The 18,495-nt window shown below is 39.7% G+C and overlaps 1 protein-coding gene across 1 annotated transcript; it reads right to left on the reverse strand.

Moving 5' to 3' along the window:
• Positions 1–409: 409 nt before the first annotated feature.
• On the reverse strand, positions 410–13,385 carry LTV1 (LTV1 ribosome biogenesis factor). The gene is made up of 11 exons (XM_010983711.3): positions 13,226–13,385; positions 12,115–12,246; positions 11,065–11,238; positions 7,428–7,515; positions 5,797–5,938; positions 5,178–5,433; positions 2,723–2,850; positions 1,679–1,818; positions 1,323–1,375; positions 931–1,131; positions 410–801 (listed from the first exon to the last, which is right to left on the reverse strand). The coding sequence occupies exons 1-11, from the start codon at positions 13,226–13,228 to the stop codon at positions 691–693; spliced, it is 1,428 nt and encodes a 475-aa protein (XP_010982013.1). The 5' UTR covers positions 13,229–13,385; the 3' UTR covers positions 410–690.
• Between the last annotated feature and the right edge of the window lie 5,110 nt (positions 13,386–18,495).

Consider the following 18,495-nt stretch of genomic DNA (forward strand, 5'->3'; position numbering starts at 1 on the left):
TGAAGTAAGTATTTCTGATTTTGAGCCAGGTACTCACTGAAGCCAAGGAAGTTTTCTTGATTATTTCTTCCATTCTGTTTCCTGTCTTCACTGTTCCTAAATTCCAAAAGCCAAGTCAGGCAATAACTAAGTCCCAAAAACCTCGATACTGTTTTACCATCCTTTTGAAATAACCCTTTGCATACCACAAGGGGAAACTTAGCTTCCTACCAGTGGAACTTGCTCAGGGAAATGCTTCTTAACACTCTCTTCAAGACTGCATTTAACACTGTCACTTTTCTACACACAGCAAATCAAACTACTTCACTCCCGAAAAGGAGTGGAGAGGTTTCAAAGAAATATTTGAGAACATCTGCAGAAGGCAAGTGGGACAACTACACAAACAAGTGAAGAACACACCAATTCCATGGAAGTTACAAAGACATTTTCCTTTAATTTATCCAAACATTTCATATTCATGAAGTCATTTATTTTAGAGCAAACCTAAGCCTATATTACATTTTAAAATATTACAATATTTACAAGACAGTTGGTGGAGAAAATTTGCTGGTATAAATACAAGTATTGTACTATTTTCAATACCTGCCAGTAAAAGTGGCAGATCAAATAGTTTTGTCTCTTTGAAGATTCTCATTCATTACTGAACATCCCCTAAATGGGGAATGCACCTTGTCCTAAATGTATCTACTGTCACAGCTTTAGACCCACAACGTTCTTCTTCAAGTTCAGCAGCTCTTTCTCCTGCCTTCTTGTCTCCAGTTTGAAGGCTAATTTGTTAGCTTTCTTCTCAACTCTCCGTTCCTGTGCAAGAACAGATTCGTGTTACTCAAATCTTCACACTAATGCAGACAAACTTTACAAAGGAAAATTCCCATGATCTCCCCCTTCACCAGCTCTTTGGAAATCTCACGTCTGAGAAAGGTACTTCACCTTGCGCTCTTCTCTTATAGCTTGCTTTCTTGCTCTTTTATCTTCTTTGCTTTCATTTTTAGAACGTGGTTGGGTTGACACCTTAGGAAGATCACTGTTATTAATCATCTGCATTCGTTCAACTTGCTTTGCTGTGAGTCCTTTTTTAGGTAAGACATTGAGAGGTATTCCTGTTTTAGAAGACAGCTGGATTTGTTTGGGCTGAAATGAAGATAAAATACACTAGGGTTATTTTCGATTCCTATTAAAAAACAGCTCACAAACAGCACATTGTTGTTGCTTTTCACAATGGTGTATTAGCCACAAAAGGGTAAAGCTACTATGAGGAAATAATCTGTACACTCCATTTTATGCATTGCATATTTATAATAGTTCAGGACAAAAGGACTTACCTTTGGTTGATACTTGATAAGTTGTGGATGGTTATATAAATTTGAGTATGTACCTTAAAAAACACACACACACACACAGATCATATATCAATAATGTATCAGTAAGTACACTTTCAATTCAGCAGAACATTACTAAGTTCCAAATCCTAGTCTATCCCCGACTTTAGTGTTTTCATAGTTCAAAATAACAATGGAGTCCCTTTTATGTTTTAAAATTATTTACAATTCAGTAATAGAAATATTACTTTTTCTAAATGGTTTTCATGAAATACATACTTTTTCAAAAAGTTGATGTACCCAATACTTTAAAATTACTATCACACTTTCAGCAGTAAAACAGACACTAAGATACTTACTACAAATAGATTCACAATCCCACTTCTCTTTGGCTTCTTCAAGAACTACAGTAACAATCTCTTCCTCCTCAGACCCATTGAGTTCATTCATTGGCAAGTCCTGCTCCTCGAAGGGTTCAAGAGTATTCAGTTTTACACAACTTTTGGTTGAGTTTCAAAAATGAAGATAGAGGAGGGAAAAAAACCACGACCCATTATTACACTGTTTGTTACTAAAACTGCACTTAAAGAGCTAAGGAAACAACTGCATTTCTGTAAATCCACAGACTCATTTGCCCCATCTGTCACTTCTTGTCAAAATTAGCTCTACTCAGCCTTGCCCCTTCCGCACAGCACGTTTTGGACATTCATTCTGCTGACGGGGAGGAAAAATCTTATCTGCATCTTTGCAACGTTATAACACATTAAACAAGATGGTGGCTCTTCTACAGCATGATCTTTTCTTAAAGCCTCGAACAGCATTAGCCCATCTGTATCTCCAAAGTATTCAGATTCACTCCAAGAATGTACCCTTGTCCTGCTCTAAGATCTACATATGACAGTGATCATGGAACATCAAAACTTTTTAGCAGATGTAAACACCTCATTAGTTTCCCTCAGAGAAATCACTCTGATGTGAATGATAACTGATCAAGTATTTGGCTGGAAAGTTACGCTAATTCAGCTGGGGAGACAAATTCTCATCTACTTCTCAGAATACTTTTTCAGGAAAATGAAGAGTGTGTGTACTCAGAAGTCAGAACAAGTCTTCAGCCAAAAAGGCCAGAAGAACCATCTCATTCTCCAAGTGGAATGTGACCTTGTACTCTGATCCTCAGTTGTTACCATGACTCTTAGGTCAAAGCTATAGACAAAGTGGTTCTCAGTTATGTTCCCACCCACTGATATATTCAGCTTCAGAACTTGTAATATCAAACTGCGAGCTGAAAGTTAAGGAAACTCCATCATTTTCTAAATGTGGATTCTGACTGGGTGATTTTCTAGATTCAGCTGTATGATTACAGATTTTATGAAAAAAGCAAGTAAACCAGGAAGTCACCATACTTCTCTGCCTTCTCTTTATAGTAGTCGTTCAAAACTTCCTCTAAACGACTGCTGTCCACTTGAATGGAACCTTCCAATTCAGCATTATCCAGAGCTCCAATTTCATCATCATCATATTGCTCATAAAACTTGAATATAAAGAGAAAAGATAACATGAAGAATGAATCTGTTCATTAAGACTACAGCATTTAAATGTTATTTTTACATTAATTTTACTCCTGCACAGTATTTAAGCACTACCATGAGATCACAACTACCATTAAAGTAGTAGCAGGGACTTAGCACCATAATAATATGATGTGGAAGACATTCTACTCAGCACTCTAAGACCGACATTTAGACTGAAAATAGGCTGCCATTTAATACGAAAATCACCGACAAAACAAAAAGACAACCTACAGAATGGGAGAAACTTTGCAAATGATATGACCAATAAGGAGTTAATATCCAAAATATATAATCAGCTCATATAACTCAACATCAAAAAAAAAAAAAAAAAAAAAAAAAAAAAAAGAACTCAATTAAAAAATGGGCAGAAGACTTGAATAGACATTGGGGGGGATTAGTTTTATTTCTTTGTTTGTTTGTTTATTATTTAAATGGAGACACTGAGGATTGAACCCAGGACTTTGTGCATGCTAGGCACACACTTTACCACTGAGCTCTACCCGCCCCCCACACTGAACAGGCATTTTTCCAAAGAGGACATGAATATGGCCAACAGGCACATGAAAAGAGGTTCAACATCACAAATCATCAGGGAAATGTGAACCAAAACCACAATGAGGTATCACCTCACACCTGTCAGAATGGCTATCATCAAAAAGAACACAAAATACACACGTTAGCAAGGATGTGGGGAAAATGGAACCCTCCTACACAGCTGATGGTACAACCACTGTGGAAAACAGTATGGAGGTTTCTCAAAAAACTGAAAATAGAGCTATCACATGACCCAGCAATTATGGAACTATCTGAAACAAAAACACTAATTCAAAAAGATATGTTATCCCAATATTCACAGCAGCATTACAGTTACAACTGCCAAGACATGGAAGCAACCTAAGTGTCCATCAACAGATAAATGGATAAAGAAAAAAATTTGGTATATATACACAATGAAATACTACCCAGTCATTAAAAAGAATGAAATTTTGCCATTTGCAACAACATGGATGAACCTGGAGAGTATTATGCTAAATGAAGTAAGTCAGACATAGAAAAACAAATACTGCATGGTATCACTTATATGTGGAATCTAAAAAAACACAACAAACTAGTGAATATAACAAAGAAGCAGACTCAAAGATAGAGAGAACAAGCTAGTTGTTACCAATGTGGAGAGGGAAGGGGGTGGGGGCAGTTTAGGGGCTGGGGGTTAAGAGATACAAACTACTAGGTACAAAAGAAGCTGCAGGAATATACTGTACTACACAGGGAACACAATCAACATTTTTATAATACCTATAAATGGAGTTGTGAATCACTATATTACACACCAGTAACTTACATAATATTGTACTATACTTCAATTAAAAAAAGGAAAATGAAAGGCAGTTATTTTGTTCGGCATAGAGAACAAAATGCTAGGCAGAAGTCTTTACCTCAGAATGTTTCAGATACTTTTTTTTAAAACATTTTTTATTTTGGGGGGGTAGTTAGGTTTACTTATTTATCTTTAGAGGAGGTACTGGGGATTGAACCCAGGACCTCGTGTATGCTAAGCGTGCGCTCTACAATTTGAGCTATAACCTCCCCCACAGATACTTTCAAATTCATTGACTGTGCAAGCTAAAAGATCGTGTAACTAAGCAGCCTCCTGTTAATGTAGACATTTCATTCTTCTTTAGATGATGTTTACTGGATTATTCAAATGTGGTTAACACTGTTAGACTTTGTAAAAGAACAAGTAGGGGATGATGAAACTATTTAAAAGCGAGGTTATTAGTAACAGTTTACCTATCTCTTGGAGAGAAGAGGGAAATCAGTACTCAGTGAAAAGGCAGCAATGTTAGAACCTTTATCTCAGATTCACCTTGAAGGAATTCATTCATCATTTACTCAACAGTCTGTACTCGTGCCATATGCCAGACACCACTTTAGGCCTCTGAGATATATCAGTGAGGAAAACACTCAAAAAATCGGAAAAAAAGAATTTTGTTTATGCTCAGGCCGATGCTTGAAGAAAATAGCAGATTCTTAGGTGACTGTGATCAGGGAGATTCAGAATCAAAATATCTGAACCCCAAGAGGAAAGTCAGGATGTCTGATCAGCCACCTTCTTCTTTTGACTTGTAAGAATTCTTTCCAGAATTAAAACTGGGGTGCTTTTATGGTCTGTTTTAATAAAAGACATGGGCTGTTTCTAATGCTGAAAGTTCTAGCTCTGGGTTCCAAGCTTACATAAAATGTACTAGGAACTAGCATTACAAGGCCCATTACTTGGGGACCTTACCTTCTCAAATCTCTCATCATGTAGGGTCAACTGCTCATTTCTCCTCATGACCGAGGATGTCATAGAATACTCAGTAAAGCGACTTTTCGTTTCCTCTTCCCAGAACAAGTGACTTGCCGCAGCCCCAAGAGGCTTTCCATGGGCAGACATATCCTCCTCCGATGAGCCTGCAGGGTCATGGTTATCGTCATCACTACCTCCTTCCTTGTCATCATCCACATCTTCCCACTCACTGTCATCTTCGGCCTCAGATTTCCTAAAGTCAGAGCCATAAATTAACTGTCAAAACAACTTGAAAAACAACAGAACCAAATGACTTTACACAAGTAAAATCTGAGGGTATTTCAGGGAGGATTCTTGCTTAGGCAGGAAGAGCTGTGCTGCTTGATCCGTCTGGTTTGGTTGGAAAAGTAATGAACTAGTAATCAAGCAACTTGGACTTTAGCCCCATCTATCGATGGTTTGTAAGGACCTCAAGTATCACATTTTCTCCTCCAAAATCAGAAGCCTCAGACTAAATGCTCTCAAAGGTCTCTTCCAATTGTAACATCTAATGGTCACTATTCTATGGAAGAAACAACAGTCAGGTCATTCCTGCTTCGAAACAAACCACACATACTGTATCTCCATTCCCTCTTCCTCTTCTGTTGGCTTACTGGCCTGAAGAATAAAATCATCTTCAAGCAGATTATCTGGATTATCAAAATCAAAATCATCGTCAAGAGCTGCGACAATGTCAGGATCAAAATCCAGCCGAGGTCCTGGAGGGAAAACAAAAATTGAACCATAATTCCAAGAAAGCAGGGCTCTTTTACTTCACTAACATAATCTGAGTAGCTATTATATGCCAGATTCTATGTATATATTGAGGATAAAAGAATGCTTAAAAACTTTAAGTTCAGTTCAGTGAGGAATAGATGTAAAAATGGACAACTCCAAGAAAAGCAAAAAAAGAAAAAACCCCTCTGGTTTCAATACCCACTGGTAAAAATTTTGATTACAGATCTATAATATTAAGCTGTGTCTATTTAGCAAAATTCAAAGCTTTTTTTTTAACCACTGGAAGAAATTGGGCTTTAAATTCACCTGTCAGGAATTAATTCTCCCCTGTTAGAAGTATTTGTAGCCTGTTAAACTTTTGTCTTTCAGACTATGAGATTTTAATAAATCACAACCTGTTTCTTTAGCCATGTTTCTCTATATGTAAAAATACTAGAGTCCAAGAAAAACTTCCAAGTTCAAACCTGTGAAGTGACATGGCTTCCAACACCCTTCAGGACGTGGCCACTGCCTGACCCTCTACCTTATTTCGTATTAATCCTTACCCTTCATTCCAAGCATGCTAACAGGTGTGCAGGTTTCCACATTCATGTTCTCTTGTTTTTGCACATACAGTTTCCTCTGTCTGGAATATCCTCTACTCTCCACACCACCCTCCTTCATCCACCTGCCTGAGTTCTACCTAAGAAATCACTAGACATCGTTTCCTCTAGGGACACCTTGCACAACTCTCCCAGGCTAGATTTGGTGCCTCACCACTATTTATTCATTTGTACTATAATCTTAATTTGCCATTTATTGTCTATCTTTCCCAACTGATGGTAAATTCCTTGAGATCAGGGATTTCGCTTTGCTTTTATTTAACCCAAGATCCAATCATAACAGCAACTCAAAAATCTGTAGGATGAATTAATAAATGCCACATGGCAAGTGTTAACCAATAATTAAGGCTATTTAGTAAGAAATATCAACCACCACTTCTGTGGACTTCCATTTGTTCTAAAATAGTGTTAGTACTACCAAAACAACAACAACAACAAAAACCCAAACATAATTTTTTGGTGTATCTGGAATAAATGGCAAAATGGACTTCCATAAGATACTTTTATACTCTTGGGAGAAATTCTGAAAGCTAACAAACTAAGTATTTTCAAGACTGCACTATATGTATGTAAGGCTAATTGAGCATCACTGTTTCCTTTGTAAGAAGTCAGATCAAGGCCAAAATTCTACTAGATTACCAAAAATCATTTTCCCACTTTCCTCTCCAAATAGGAACTTCAAAGACTAAGAATTTCATGGCAATAAAAGAAAAGGATGCTGACCTTCCTAATGATCTGTAATCCGAATTCAGACACATCTCAATTGTTTCAACACTTTATTAGGGACAAAAGATTCAATACCATTACTATGTTTCTTTCTGTGAAACACAGCTCTACCCACCAGAAAAGTTAAAGAAATTATACACACCTGAAACAGGAGCTGCTTTATTCAGCAATCCAACATCTTCTTCAAACTCTGACGCAAATACTGATGAAGGTAACTTAATCCCAGTGGTCTTGAGAAGGAAGTTACACAGCAGTTAGGTTTATTTAGAAATACTCCTGATCTACCATACTATACTGGCTTGAGGTGCCTTCTAAAATTCATGTCTACCCAGAAGCTCAGCATGTGGTCTAATTTGGAAATAGGTCCCTCACAGATGTAATCAGTTAAGATGAGAAGACAGTGGATTATGGTGGAGCCCAATCCAATGACTGGTGTGTCCTGATAAAGAGGCCACGTGGAGACAGGAAGGCAGTGAGGGTGGAGGCAGACTGGAGTGCTGCATTTACAAGCCACAGAACATGAAGGATTGCTGGCCACCACCAGAAGCTGGGAGACAGGCATGAACAGATTCTTCTTGTGAGGCCCTGAAAAGGAACAACCTTGCTGAAAACTTGATTTCAGACTTCTGGCCTCCAGAACTGTGAGAGAATACGTTTCTGCTGTTTTAAGCCACCCAGTGGTAATTTGTGGTAATTTGTTATGGCAGTCCTAAGACACTAATGAACTACATTCTGCATTCTCTCACCTGTGCTCCAGTCATACATTTTAAACACCTATATCCCACCATTATCTCAAAAACAACCGCCCTGCAGTACTTAACAAAGCTTTCTCCAGTACATTATTCCATCTAGTCCTTATAACCCCGAGTTATCAGCATGTTTAACTAAAATAAAAGCTAAGAAAGGTTAAATGGCATGCCTGCCTGAAACTAGTTAAGTGAGGTTCTGGGATTCAAATCCAGATCTCTTTGACTCAATTCTCAAGTTTCACAACAAAACTAACCTTTTCCCACTTAAACCAGAAGTAACATCTAATCTGTAGTAATGGCACAGCCCTTCTCTGAACTGGCTGTCTTAAATCCTAGGGTGGTACTAAATCATTTCTATCCCAAATTCCTCTGAACTCTTGCCTAAACAGTGCTTTCACACCTGTCTCCTGGGCATCACTTTACTGCCGGTTAACCAAGACACAGATAACCACCACTGCTGCTTAGTTAGTCTACACCTAGGCCGACCTTCCTATTACTGCCACATTAAAACTCCTTTACATTTTATAATATGACCGTCCCAAACTTTTAACAGGTTTTTTCACTCCTCATTTTCAAGGCTCTGTAAAATCAAGGCCTACTCTAAGCATCCAGACTTCTTACTATTACCTGATAATGCAACCTCCATGTAAATCAAGTCCAGTTCCTTACATGAATCACAGAATAATTCAGATAAATATATGGAGCGTACATGTTCTGGACACTATGACCCACAATACTCCCTCATGTCCCTTCTTTCTGACTGGACTGGTCCCTCTTCTCTCTTCAACAGAACCTACCCTTTCAGTGGCCAGCTCAGTCCCTTCCTTCTCCAGATGCACGTCTTGATTACCGTTCTGGAACTTTCCTTTAGGTGAACTCCCTGCATTCTTTACACCATACAATCTACTTCAACAGGCTCTGGCACATATTTTCTGACTGGTCCCTACGCTTTAGTTTCATCTTTTCAACCAAACAGTTGATAATGTCATGTTCTCTGCCTCTGTGGATCTCACTGCCACCCCGTCCTCAGTCTAGCAGCAGGCACGGAGTGAAGCTGGACACGCTCGCTGGCTCCCGGAGAGCATGCTGAAATGAGGAGCATGTGTGCATACCTAGTGAGCTGATTCGGCTTCCAAAATGGAGTTTTCGGTGGCATAAACGTGGGCAAAGATCTGGTCTCTGCTGTAGAATCTTATTTTCAAACAGCTTTACTGAGATAAAGTTCATACACCATACAATTCAACCACTTAAAGTGCACAATTTAATGATTTTGGGCACTTATCACACGATCAATTTTTAAGTTATGGTAAACTATGTTTTCTTAAAGATCCTCTTTGTGATTATCTGTCCTTGGAATCTGGGGTTTTATAAAAAACAGGAGGATAAGCTTGTGCTTAATCAATTATCTTTGGAGACATTTTTAAAATCGAAAAAACAGTCAGAATCATATACACAACTAAAGTTTAGATAGTGATTACTTTTTTTTTTTTAAAGGGGACTGTAATTTTGTTAGTCACTGCAGTGGTTCTGAATTACTGGGAGTTTGCCCAGCTGCTTCCCAATGTGGTGGCACCTGCTTTCCTCCAAGTGAAAACCAGGGGCTGCTTGAGCAGTCTGAATTTCTCTACTGCCCTTCTGCACAGCTTTACTGTTCTTAGGGCATATTCAATTATTTTTGGTTCAGTTTTGGTGGTTTGTTACAAATTACTTTAAAGTCAAAGAAACGCATGGGATGCGTCCGTATTTTTGCATCACGTTACAGAAAATCAATGGCACTTGTTTTTAAACTTAATTCACTCAAATATCCCCGAAGAGCCTTAATCTGTTTTAAAAAAAGCCAATTAGATAGTGACTATTTTTACCCAAAATGAATTAAGAGGTAAAAGCTAATCCTGTACTGGCCAATTAAAACTTTTCTCACTATGTAAGATAAAGAAGTTGTGCCACTACTGGACCACCTCCCCTCCCTCAATGGGTTGTAGAAAGAAGTAAGTCAAATAAGACTCATATTCTCCGACTGATACACTAGCCTTGGGGAAGGAAGTGTAGAGAAGTAGGTTCTGTTATGATAGAGATGTGGTAGTCAGGTGCGTGGCCTTGAAAGAGAGCTATGAGCTAGTGAGTGCAGTCACTACCTCTTTCTTTGGTATGACACCCTGAGACCTTACCCTCTTGACTTTCCTTAAGCAACAAATACGGACTGGAGGAGCTATGATCACATCTTCCCCAAGAAAAAGAATGTCTAAACCATGACAGGACTGGAGAATGAGAAGCAGGGGAAATTGGTGCCTTTTTATCTCTTCTCTTTTGTCAATAAACCCAATATATTATTAATGCCTTCCTTTTTAAACTGCCAAGTGATATAAAAGTTTCACAGGGAAATTTACCCTACACCAACACTAAACTGAAAATAAGATAACAAAGACATGCAACATGGGCATCCTTAACAGAAATGGGGGGAAAACAGAACTTGAATTAGCAGCTCTAATTTCATATAAACATGTGCTCTCATTTGTACTTAAAAGATAAAGTATTAAAGTGGATTGTAATTTTGTTGAGAAGAGTAACAAGAATTTCATTACAATCTGTTGCTCTATTCTCGCTCACGGCCAGCCTGCAGCTTTTACAAGCGTTAAAGATGTGGACACTGCACAGAAGTTAAGTCTATCTTACAACAGAGTTTATGATGCTGAGACAGTTAAGCTCTTAACGTACAAAATGTCAGCTGCTCTTCTTCTGTTGCAAAGTCGTATCTAACATGACCATATCTATTCATCAGCAGTTCTAATCCTGTCAAAAACTGTTACTTTTGACAAGCAGAGACCAGGCAGCCTACTCGCTCCTGATAGGACGTACGGGCACACACATACCCAACTTCACGTGAAGGCATGGCTTATCTTTGTGCTCTTCAGACTGATACCATTTCTTGCCCCAGTTATCCTCATTTAAAAATGGTGGTTTCTTCACTCACCAACCACTTCCCCACCCCCCAACACACACACTCTCACTTAAATTGCTAAAAAGCCTTACTGAAATTACTAAAGTTTCTTCTTCCTCGTCTCTCCTGCTTGGTGCACTGAAGGTGCTTGTGGGAACGAGCTCCGAGGGCCCAGACGGTTCCTTCAGGTGCTGCAGGTAGTCATAGTCATCATCAAAGAACACTCCGTACTTCCTCTGTTCTGCTCGCCTTTCTTCATCTCTTATCTAGGATAGTAAACAAAACGGAATTGCTACCTATTCCAAGGATAAGGTACAGGAACCTTCCAATGAGCACAGGTTTCAGAACAGGGGGCAGATGGCCCATGAATACTCTGGCTGATAGGAATGAGACAAAGAATTCTTGACAAACTCTGGAAACACAGAACACCACATAAAATTAAAATGGAATGAAAAAAATTTCTCCTTCCATGAGACATTTCTGTGCAACAATTCAAGCAAGAAACACACACACACTTTGTTTTATCATGTATGTGGAGGATTAGAAGACTAGGGAACACTGAAAGGCAAGTACATTCCTTGTATTTCTATGCAAAGAAATTTCTCAATGTACAACACAAATTGACTTTACCTAAGAGCTAAATATGGCCACTGTTTCCGAACACTTCCTTTCACTTTATTCACATTTAACAAGTATACTCTGAAGAATAATTACCAAATCAACCTTTTAAAGGCTCCCTGGCATCTTCTAAAGCTAACTCATGCGTTTTAAATCTCATGAGATGACCAGGAGGCAAAATGCAGTCTGGGGTTATGAAATGGCAGGATCTTAGGGAAAGCAGAAACTTAGCATATGGTTTTGCTGTAAATAACATCATGCAGCTTTGCTGCTGCTGGCTTAGCAAATATTTTCCATCACTCTACAAGATTTGCTCATTTCAACATCTCCAATAAAGATACATTATCTTCTAAGTCAAAACAAATATGTGTGATATAAAAATGAACATGTTCAGAAAATTAAACAGATACTGTGTCCCAGAAGATCAGTTATCCGAGAATGGCAGGTGGTTAACTGGTTTTAATTTATTAAAAACCATCAACAGTCCACCTACAAACTTAGTGGCTATATAGCACAGGACCTACCTTCTGTGTAGGCAACAGAACCCTCTGGGGTGCGGTCTCATCTGCTGCTAAAGGATCTCGTTGGCTCCGGTGGACCAGGTGAAAAGATACAGCTTTCTTCTTCTCTATAAAGGGCTTTTTCTTCCTGTGAGGCTTCAAAGAAACAATAAGAATAACAAAATAAATCAGAACAACAACAAAAGCAATGAACGTCATAATCCACATAGTCTTCAGTAAGTTATGTGAAAGATCAACAGATTTTTATAACCTGCACTTCCAAGGCAGGCACTATCAACTATGTTCAATAAATATAAAAATAATACAAAAAATTACTACCTTCCTTCAACAAACATTTGGAGGCACCTACTCTGTGCCAGACCCTGTTACAGGAGCTGAGAATACAACGGGAAAGTCAAAGTTCCCATTCTCAATAAGGAAATCTCCAAGAACATGATTTCAGGTAAAAACAATACGACAAAACACAGTGATGTGCAAATGGCTAAAGAGTTACTTCAGGCTGGGTGCTCCGAGAAGGTCCCTGACAGGCTGAACCAGGGTGACAGGCGCCTGCCACAGGAAAATCTGGGGAAGGCAGTTCCAAGCAGGGTACACACTTTACATACCAGCTATTAATGAAACCACGGCACAACAGCTTAAGATGAAGAGTCATCATCCTTTCCACGTTTTCATTTCACTACGCAATGCTGATTTTCTAAACTGAGAAGGCATCATCCCAGCTGTGTAAGACGCCTTGCTTCTGGCCCAACCTTAGACTCTCCCTTTCCCGGAGCAAACAGAAGAGCAGACACCTGACACTGCTACGTCTGTAAGGACTAGCAGCTCCCTCTCCGCCAGACCCCATGCAGCACAGGGTGGCGCGTCTGGTGTCATGTCAAAGGCTTTTAGGCTCCTCGGGGTGCAGGGTAGGCCATTCTCTTTTGTCTGCTCCCCAGGGAGGCTTGGCCGTGGGAGACCCACTCTACACTGAGGGTGACCTATCCAGAGGCACTGGGCCGCATGCCGCCTCCCTTCGCCCTCGGATCAGCCCTCCCAGTCCCAGGCCGCGGCAGTCACCGGCACCAGAGGATCCCGCCTGAGAGCGCCCCGCCCCGAGACAGCGAGGCCTGCTTACCATGCTGTAGCGGCGCCGCGCTCACCCCAAAGAGGCGACCGCACTCTCCCAGCCCCAGAAGGTGACACGGCACGCTCCGAAAGCCGCCGATCTGCAGCTCTCAGCCGCGTCTTTGCGGCTCGCTACACGTGAAGCCCCGGGAGCCGGCCGGGAAGTCACGGCGCCGTCCCTGGAAATGGACCAATCGCCGAAGAGCTGAAGGGTCGCGAGCGGAAGTTACGCAAAGCTCACGCCGTCTCAAAGATCGCGAGATAGTACTGGAGGTGGGGCTGTTCCCGCCCCCGAGGGGGCGGAGCTTTTCTAGTCAATTCGAGCAGCCGAGGAAGAGAGTTGCGGGTTCCTGTGGGACGGTGGGGCGTGAGGCGGTGGTCGCAGTTTATGGGAGAACTTGCCTTTATAGCACCCTCTACCGAGAACAGAAGCCACGAATCTACCATCCCCGTTGACAATTGTATCTCCTGCCTATTCCCAACCTTACACAAAACCAAACACACAAATAAACCGTGTACACAGAAGGAAGGTGGCCACCCTCCTAGGTCACTGAGGTTTCAGGTTCCCTCTCTTTTGGGCGGCGCAGAGCTGGTTGCCTCTGCAACGGAGGGTCCTGGGGCTTTGCTATTCTAGGCTGCACCAGTCTTAATCAGGTCTTTAATTTCCGTTTAATGAACTGCCTTCAAACATCCGGTTAAACCCCGCTGGACTCTATTACAGTAAAGGCATTTGAACTAATACAATAAACTCAGAATCTCTCTGGTGTTTGCGTAATTTATCTTAGACGGTGGAAACTAGGGTTTATTCTCTTCCAAGCCATTCCTCAAATGTTTGAACGTAGTTCAAGCAAATAGGCTATAAGCACAACCTCTTAGTAAGATTTCAGGCAGGGGTTGGTGCACTCTCATAGTTTTTCCCAGGCAAAAGAAGATGGTGATGCAGTCAGTTTTATCAGTACACCTCTCCTCAAATTTGTATTTCCCCTTCCCAGTTTCTGGTGCCTTTCCAATGTTTGAGTTATCTTGAATGGTGTCTTCATGTCCTACCTATTACTACTACAAATATCTACGGAGTATTGTACTTTTATTACACTAATAATTATAGAAACAATTTAGATTAGGACCATAGAACTTGTCTTGGGATAATGCTTTGTAACAGGGATGATATATAACACTCCTGTGTTCTACACATTCATTATAATTAAGCTCCATGAGTGCAGGTTTTGTTTTGATCTGTTTTATTTATTACTGTATCTATTTTCATGACCTAGAATAGTGCCTGGTACATATACTCGATAAATATTTGTTTAAATGAAGTAATATTCTGGTACCTTACCTGAATTATCTCATGTCTTCCTTACCATAGCAATGTGAGAGAGGTACTATTATCTTCATTATCTTGCAAACACTAAAACTGAAGCATAGGACTGTCAAGTAACTTTTTCAAGGTCACCCAGCTATTAAATGGCAGAGTAGGAATTTAACCCTGAGTCCGAGTTGAGCCCGACCACTTAATCAAATAGCTTGCTTTTTGTGTGTGTGTGTGTAATATTCGGTTATTTTTTTATATTTACTGGTCAGATTCTAACACTAAACATACTATACTCAGTATTTATTATGTCAATTTTTTCCTTCAGTAAGCCCGTAGAGCACAGTTAGATAACACTAAGCCTACCTTAGATGCAGAGCGGGAGTTTCAGAGAATTGAAGTGACTTGATTAAGGTCACACAGGAAGTGGAAGAGCCTAACCGTGTAGCCCATCTGTAGGGTTCAGGAAGGCCACACCCTTAACCTGATGCTACAGTGCCTCCCTAAGGCAGTCAGCCAGCAAACTCTATCCATTGCACCTTGTAAATATCCAAACGCATCACCTCCTTTTGGGATAGGCTGGTTCCTGGGACCCTTTACCAGAGTGTTTACACCTGGACAAACATTGTCTCCTCCAGCAACAGACTACAAAGAAACCATAAGGGACTAAAAATAACTGCACCCATGTGTAGTTAAGACAATTATGAACAATAAGATACAAAAAAGGCCACAAACCCACTGCCATTCCTTAGGTGTTGGGACATACTTGAAATGTGAACGAGCTGAGACTTACCTACTTTTCACTTGCTGAGTGTAATTCTTATGCTTAAATGCAAGGCTTTTGTTTTTGTTTCTTTTAACATGCTATATAGCATGTAAATGTAAAATGACTTCATCTGTGGCTGAATTAAAGAACCAGCCACACATGCCAATACTGAAGTAAAAATAGGCTGGGTTGGACTTACTGAGATAGTATGCCTATATACTGTATTGGAGCAATATATTTTCAAATACAATCTTTGCTTTACAATTTAACCCCCTGCATAACGGGCTGCTCCATTTTATTTAAAATTAAGTTAACCAGTAAAACTCAGTTAAATTTTAAAAATATATCCTCCAAAGCACTCAGATGATGTGTAAATGAAATGGCTTTACAGTTTTGGAGACAAATTCAGGTGATGAAAAAATAGTTCACGCAATTTTCATTGTAGTAATTTCTTCACAGTCTTAAGCTACATGTGTCTGTGGGGGTGGTTTTTATCCTTTTCTATAGCTTCCATTACATGGGCTGATGAATCTCAACTTCCTCTCTGGAGCCCAGACCTTTTCCCTGACTTTCAGAGCCATATACCCAGTGGTACATCTATCTACATATAGATGCCCCAACAGGTGGGCAATTCAAACAATTTGAATTTTGTGTTCAAAATTGACTGCTTCACCTCTGCATACCTCCTCCCCTCTCCTCCCCCTCTTCCTGTCTCCCACTCCACTCTTACAGCCTTACCTCTGCTGTTTACTATATCAGCCAGTAGCATCACCACTACTCATTTAGTTGCCCAAGCCAGAAACAGGAATAGTCTTTACTTTTCCATCTCTTTCATTTCCTACATGCAACAATCACTTCTGCCTCTCAACTGTCCCTTACATTTGTGTGTCTCTTCTTTCCAATAGTTAACACCTTGGTTGAGGTCACCTCCCAACCAGATTATAGCCATAGTAATGGTCTCCAGCCTTCCAACATTGACTTGTCCAGTTCCGTCTCTACATTGTTGTCAGCGTGATGAGGGCAAATCTGAGGATGTAACCCCCGAGCGTAAATCCTTCAGTGGATCCCTCTTATCCTAAGGATAAAATTCCAAACTCCTACAAGAAGGTTTACAAGGACCTTTGACTTGACCCTTGTTAAACTCCTTAGTCTTCCATCCCTTTAGCTTCCGTCTTCAGCTCAGTTTTTCTACTGAATTGTGTCATCCTGAGTGCAATTATAGAGTTCTGGTCTCAGGGACAAATAAGACATTGGTATGGAACCAGTACAGAATCTATCGGGATGTCATTTAAATGAGTTGTGACTACTCAGTGAGGAAAGAATATGGGGAAAAATGCAAAATTTCAAGCAGGCCAGTACAAGATTGCTGAAGGGCATTAACCATGATTCCCGAGTACAGATGTCCCCTGCATATCAGGCAAAAGAACTGCTTAGGATCTAGTTTGAATCTGGTTTAACAAAGCCAATCCTTTATGAAGGCTGTGGATTTGGAGACCCCTAAAGTTATAGAGACTGACAAATGGTTCTGAACATGTCTCTGTGACTAGAGTAGATTCTTCCCAGAAGTATGAAGCCCATAGGATACAGCTCTGAGTTAGAGATTTTTAACCATTAAGCACATGGTGAATTGGCAATCCAGTCATTTCAGCTTGCCTAAGGCTTTAAAATCTGCTTCTCTCAGTATCCAAGTGTATCTACAGGACTGGGAAGGTTTAGAATTAAATATGTGGATATTATATTAAAGCCCAAAGTAATAACTTTGTGTCACATTTATGTTTTGTAATTATTGGGACAATCTATATATATTTGGTCTTAAAGAATTTGTAAGTTTTAAAAAATTGGACTATTGTAGAATCTGACCAATTAGCCATACAATTCTACTTTAAACTATAGAAATAGTTTTAAACTTGTAAAGCTGAAAAGTATAAAACTATTTTTCCATTTGTAAATAATACTAAAATGTTTAAGAAAATCTGATTTACTACATTTATAATGTATTTGAAAGTGTTGTTAAAATGCTTATTATAATCACATTTGGGCATTTAAAATGCTTAAAAGAAAATAAAATCTTAAGTTTATATATGCTGTTTAAGACTTTAATGAAACTGCAATGTCAATGTCTGGAGAAGATATTTGAACCCTTCCTAGAAGGACAGGTGGGATGTTAAGAAAGACGAGAAATCCAGTTGCCAGGAATGGTGTAAATAAAGTTGTAATGTTGCATATTGTATTGGAGGATAAATTAGTTTCATTTAATTTGGCTCAAGTAAGGAATAAATAAAAGGAGAGCAATCTGAAACTGTGGTCTATGGTGAACCTGCGGAAGATTTTGAGGGCTAGGTTAAAGCACTTGGGAGGTATTCAGTAGGCAGTGGGGAGTCACTGGAAAATTCTGAGTAGGAATAATATGAGTTGTGTTCTAGGAAGAATAATGTTGTAGCAGGATTTAGAATGGATTGGTTGGGGAAGACTCAGGGGTAATGACCAAGATTTCAAAGGAATCAGAGCCTGAACTAAAGAGGTAACAAATTTAAACTGACTGAGAAGAAATAATTTATAGCTTAAATTTGAAATGTTGAGTACGCCTACAAGAACAATTACAGGCAAATTCTTACCTATGTTGAGTACTCCCTACACCAGATTGTCTGAGCTGGGCCAACCAAGGGTAAAAGTCTAGGCGGAGGGTATAGCTCAGTGGTAGGGTGTGTGCTTAGCATGCATGAGGTCCTGGGTTCAGTCCCCAGTATCTCCATTAAATAAATAAATAAACAAACCTAATTACCTCCCCCCCTCCAAGGTCAAAAGTTTATCCAGAAACACATCCTTAGATCAAGAAATGCTGAAAATGCCAGCCCTCTCCTCCCTAGGGTGCTTATCAAATTATGAAAATCTACAGCATTTTTCCCCCTTAAAACCCCTAGCAATGGCATAGCTGAATCACGTTGCTATGCACCTAAAACTCACACATTATAAATGAACTATATACTTCATTAAAAAATGGTTTTAAAAAATCCCTAGAAATGGTACCATTTTTAGCAGAAGACCAAAAAAAAAAAAAAACTTTTACACAAACTTTACATTCTTAACCTTCCTTTAGAGCTTTATGTGTTCTATTAGTGTCCACTTTTTACAGGGCAGAGTTCAAAACTCATACACCGAACAGGGACTTAGGTCGTCTGTGGACGGCAACGTTGGTGGCAGCAAC

The sequence above is a fragment of the Camelus dromedarius genome, chromosome 6, assembly GCF_036321535.1.
Source record: "Camelus dromedarius isolate mCamDro1 chromosome 6, mCamDro1.pat, whole genome shotgun sequence".
Taxonomy (NCBI): domain Eukaryota; kingdom Metazoa; phylum Chordata; class Mammalia; order Artiodactyla; family Camelidae; genus Camelus; species Camelus dromedarius.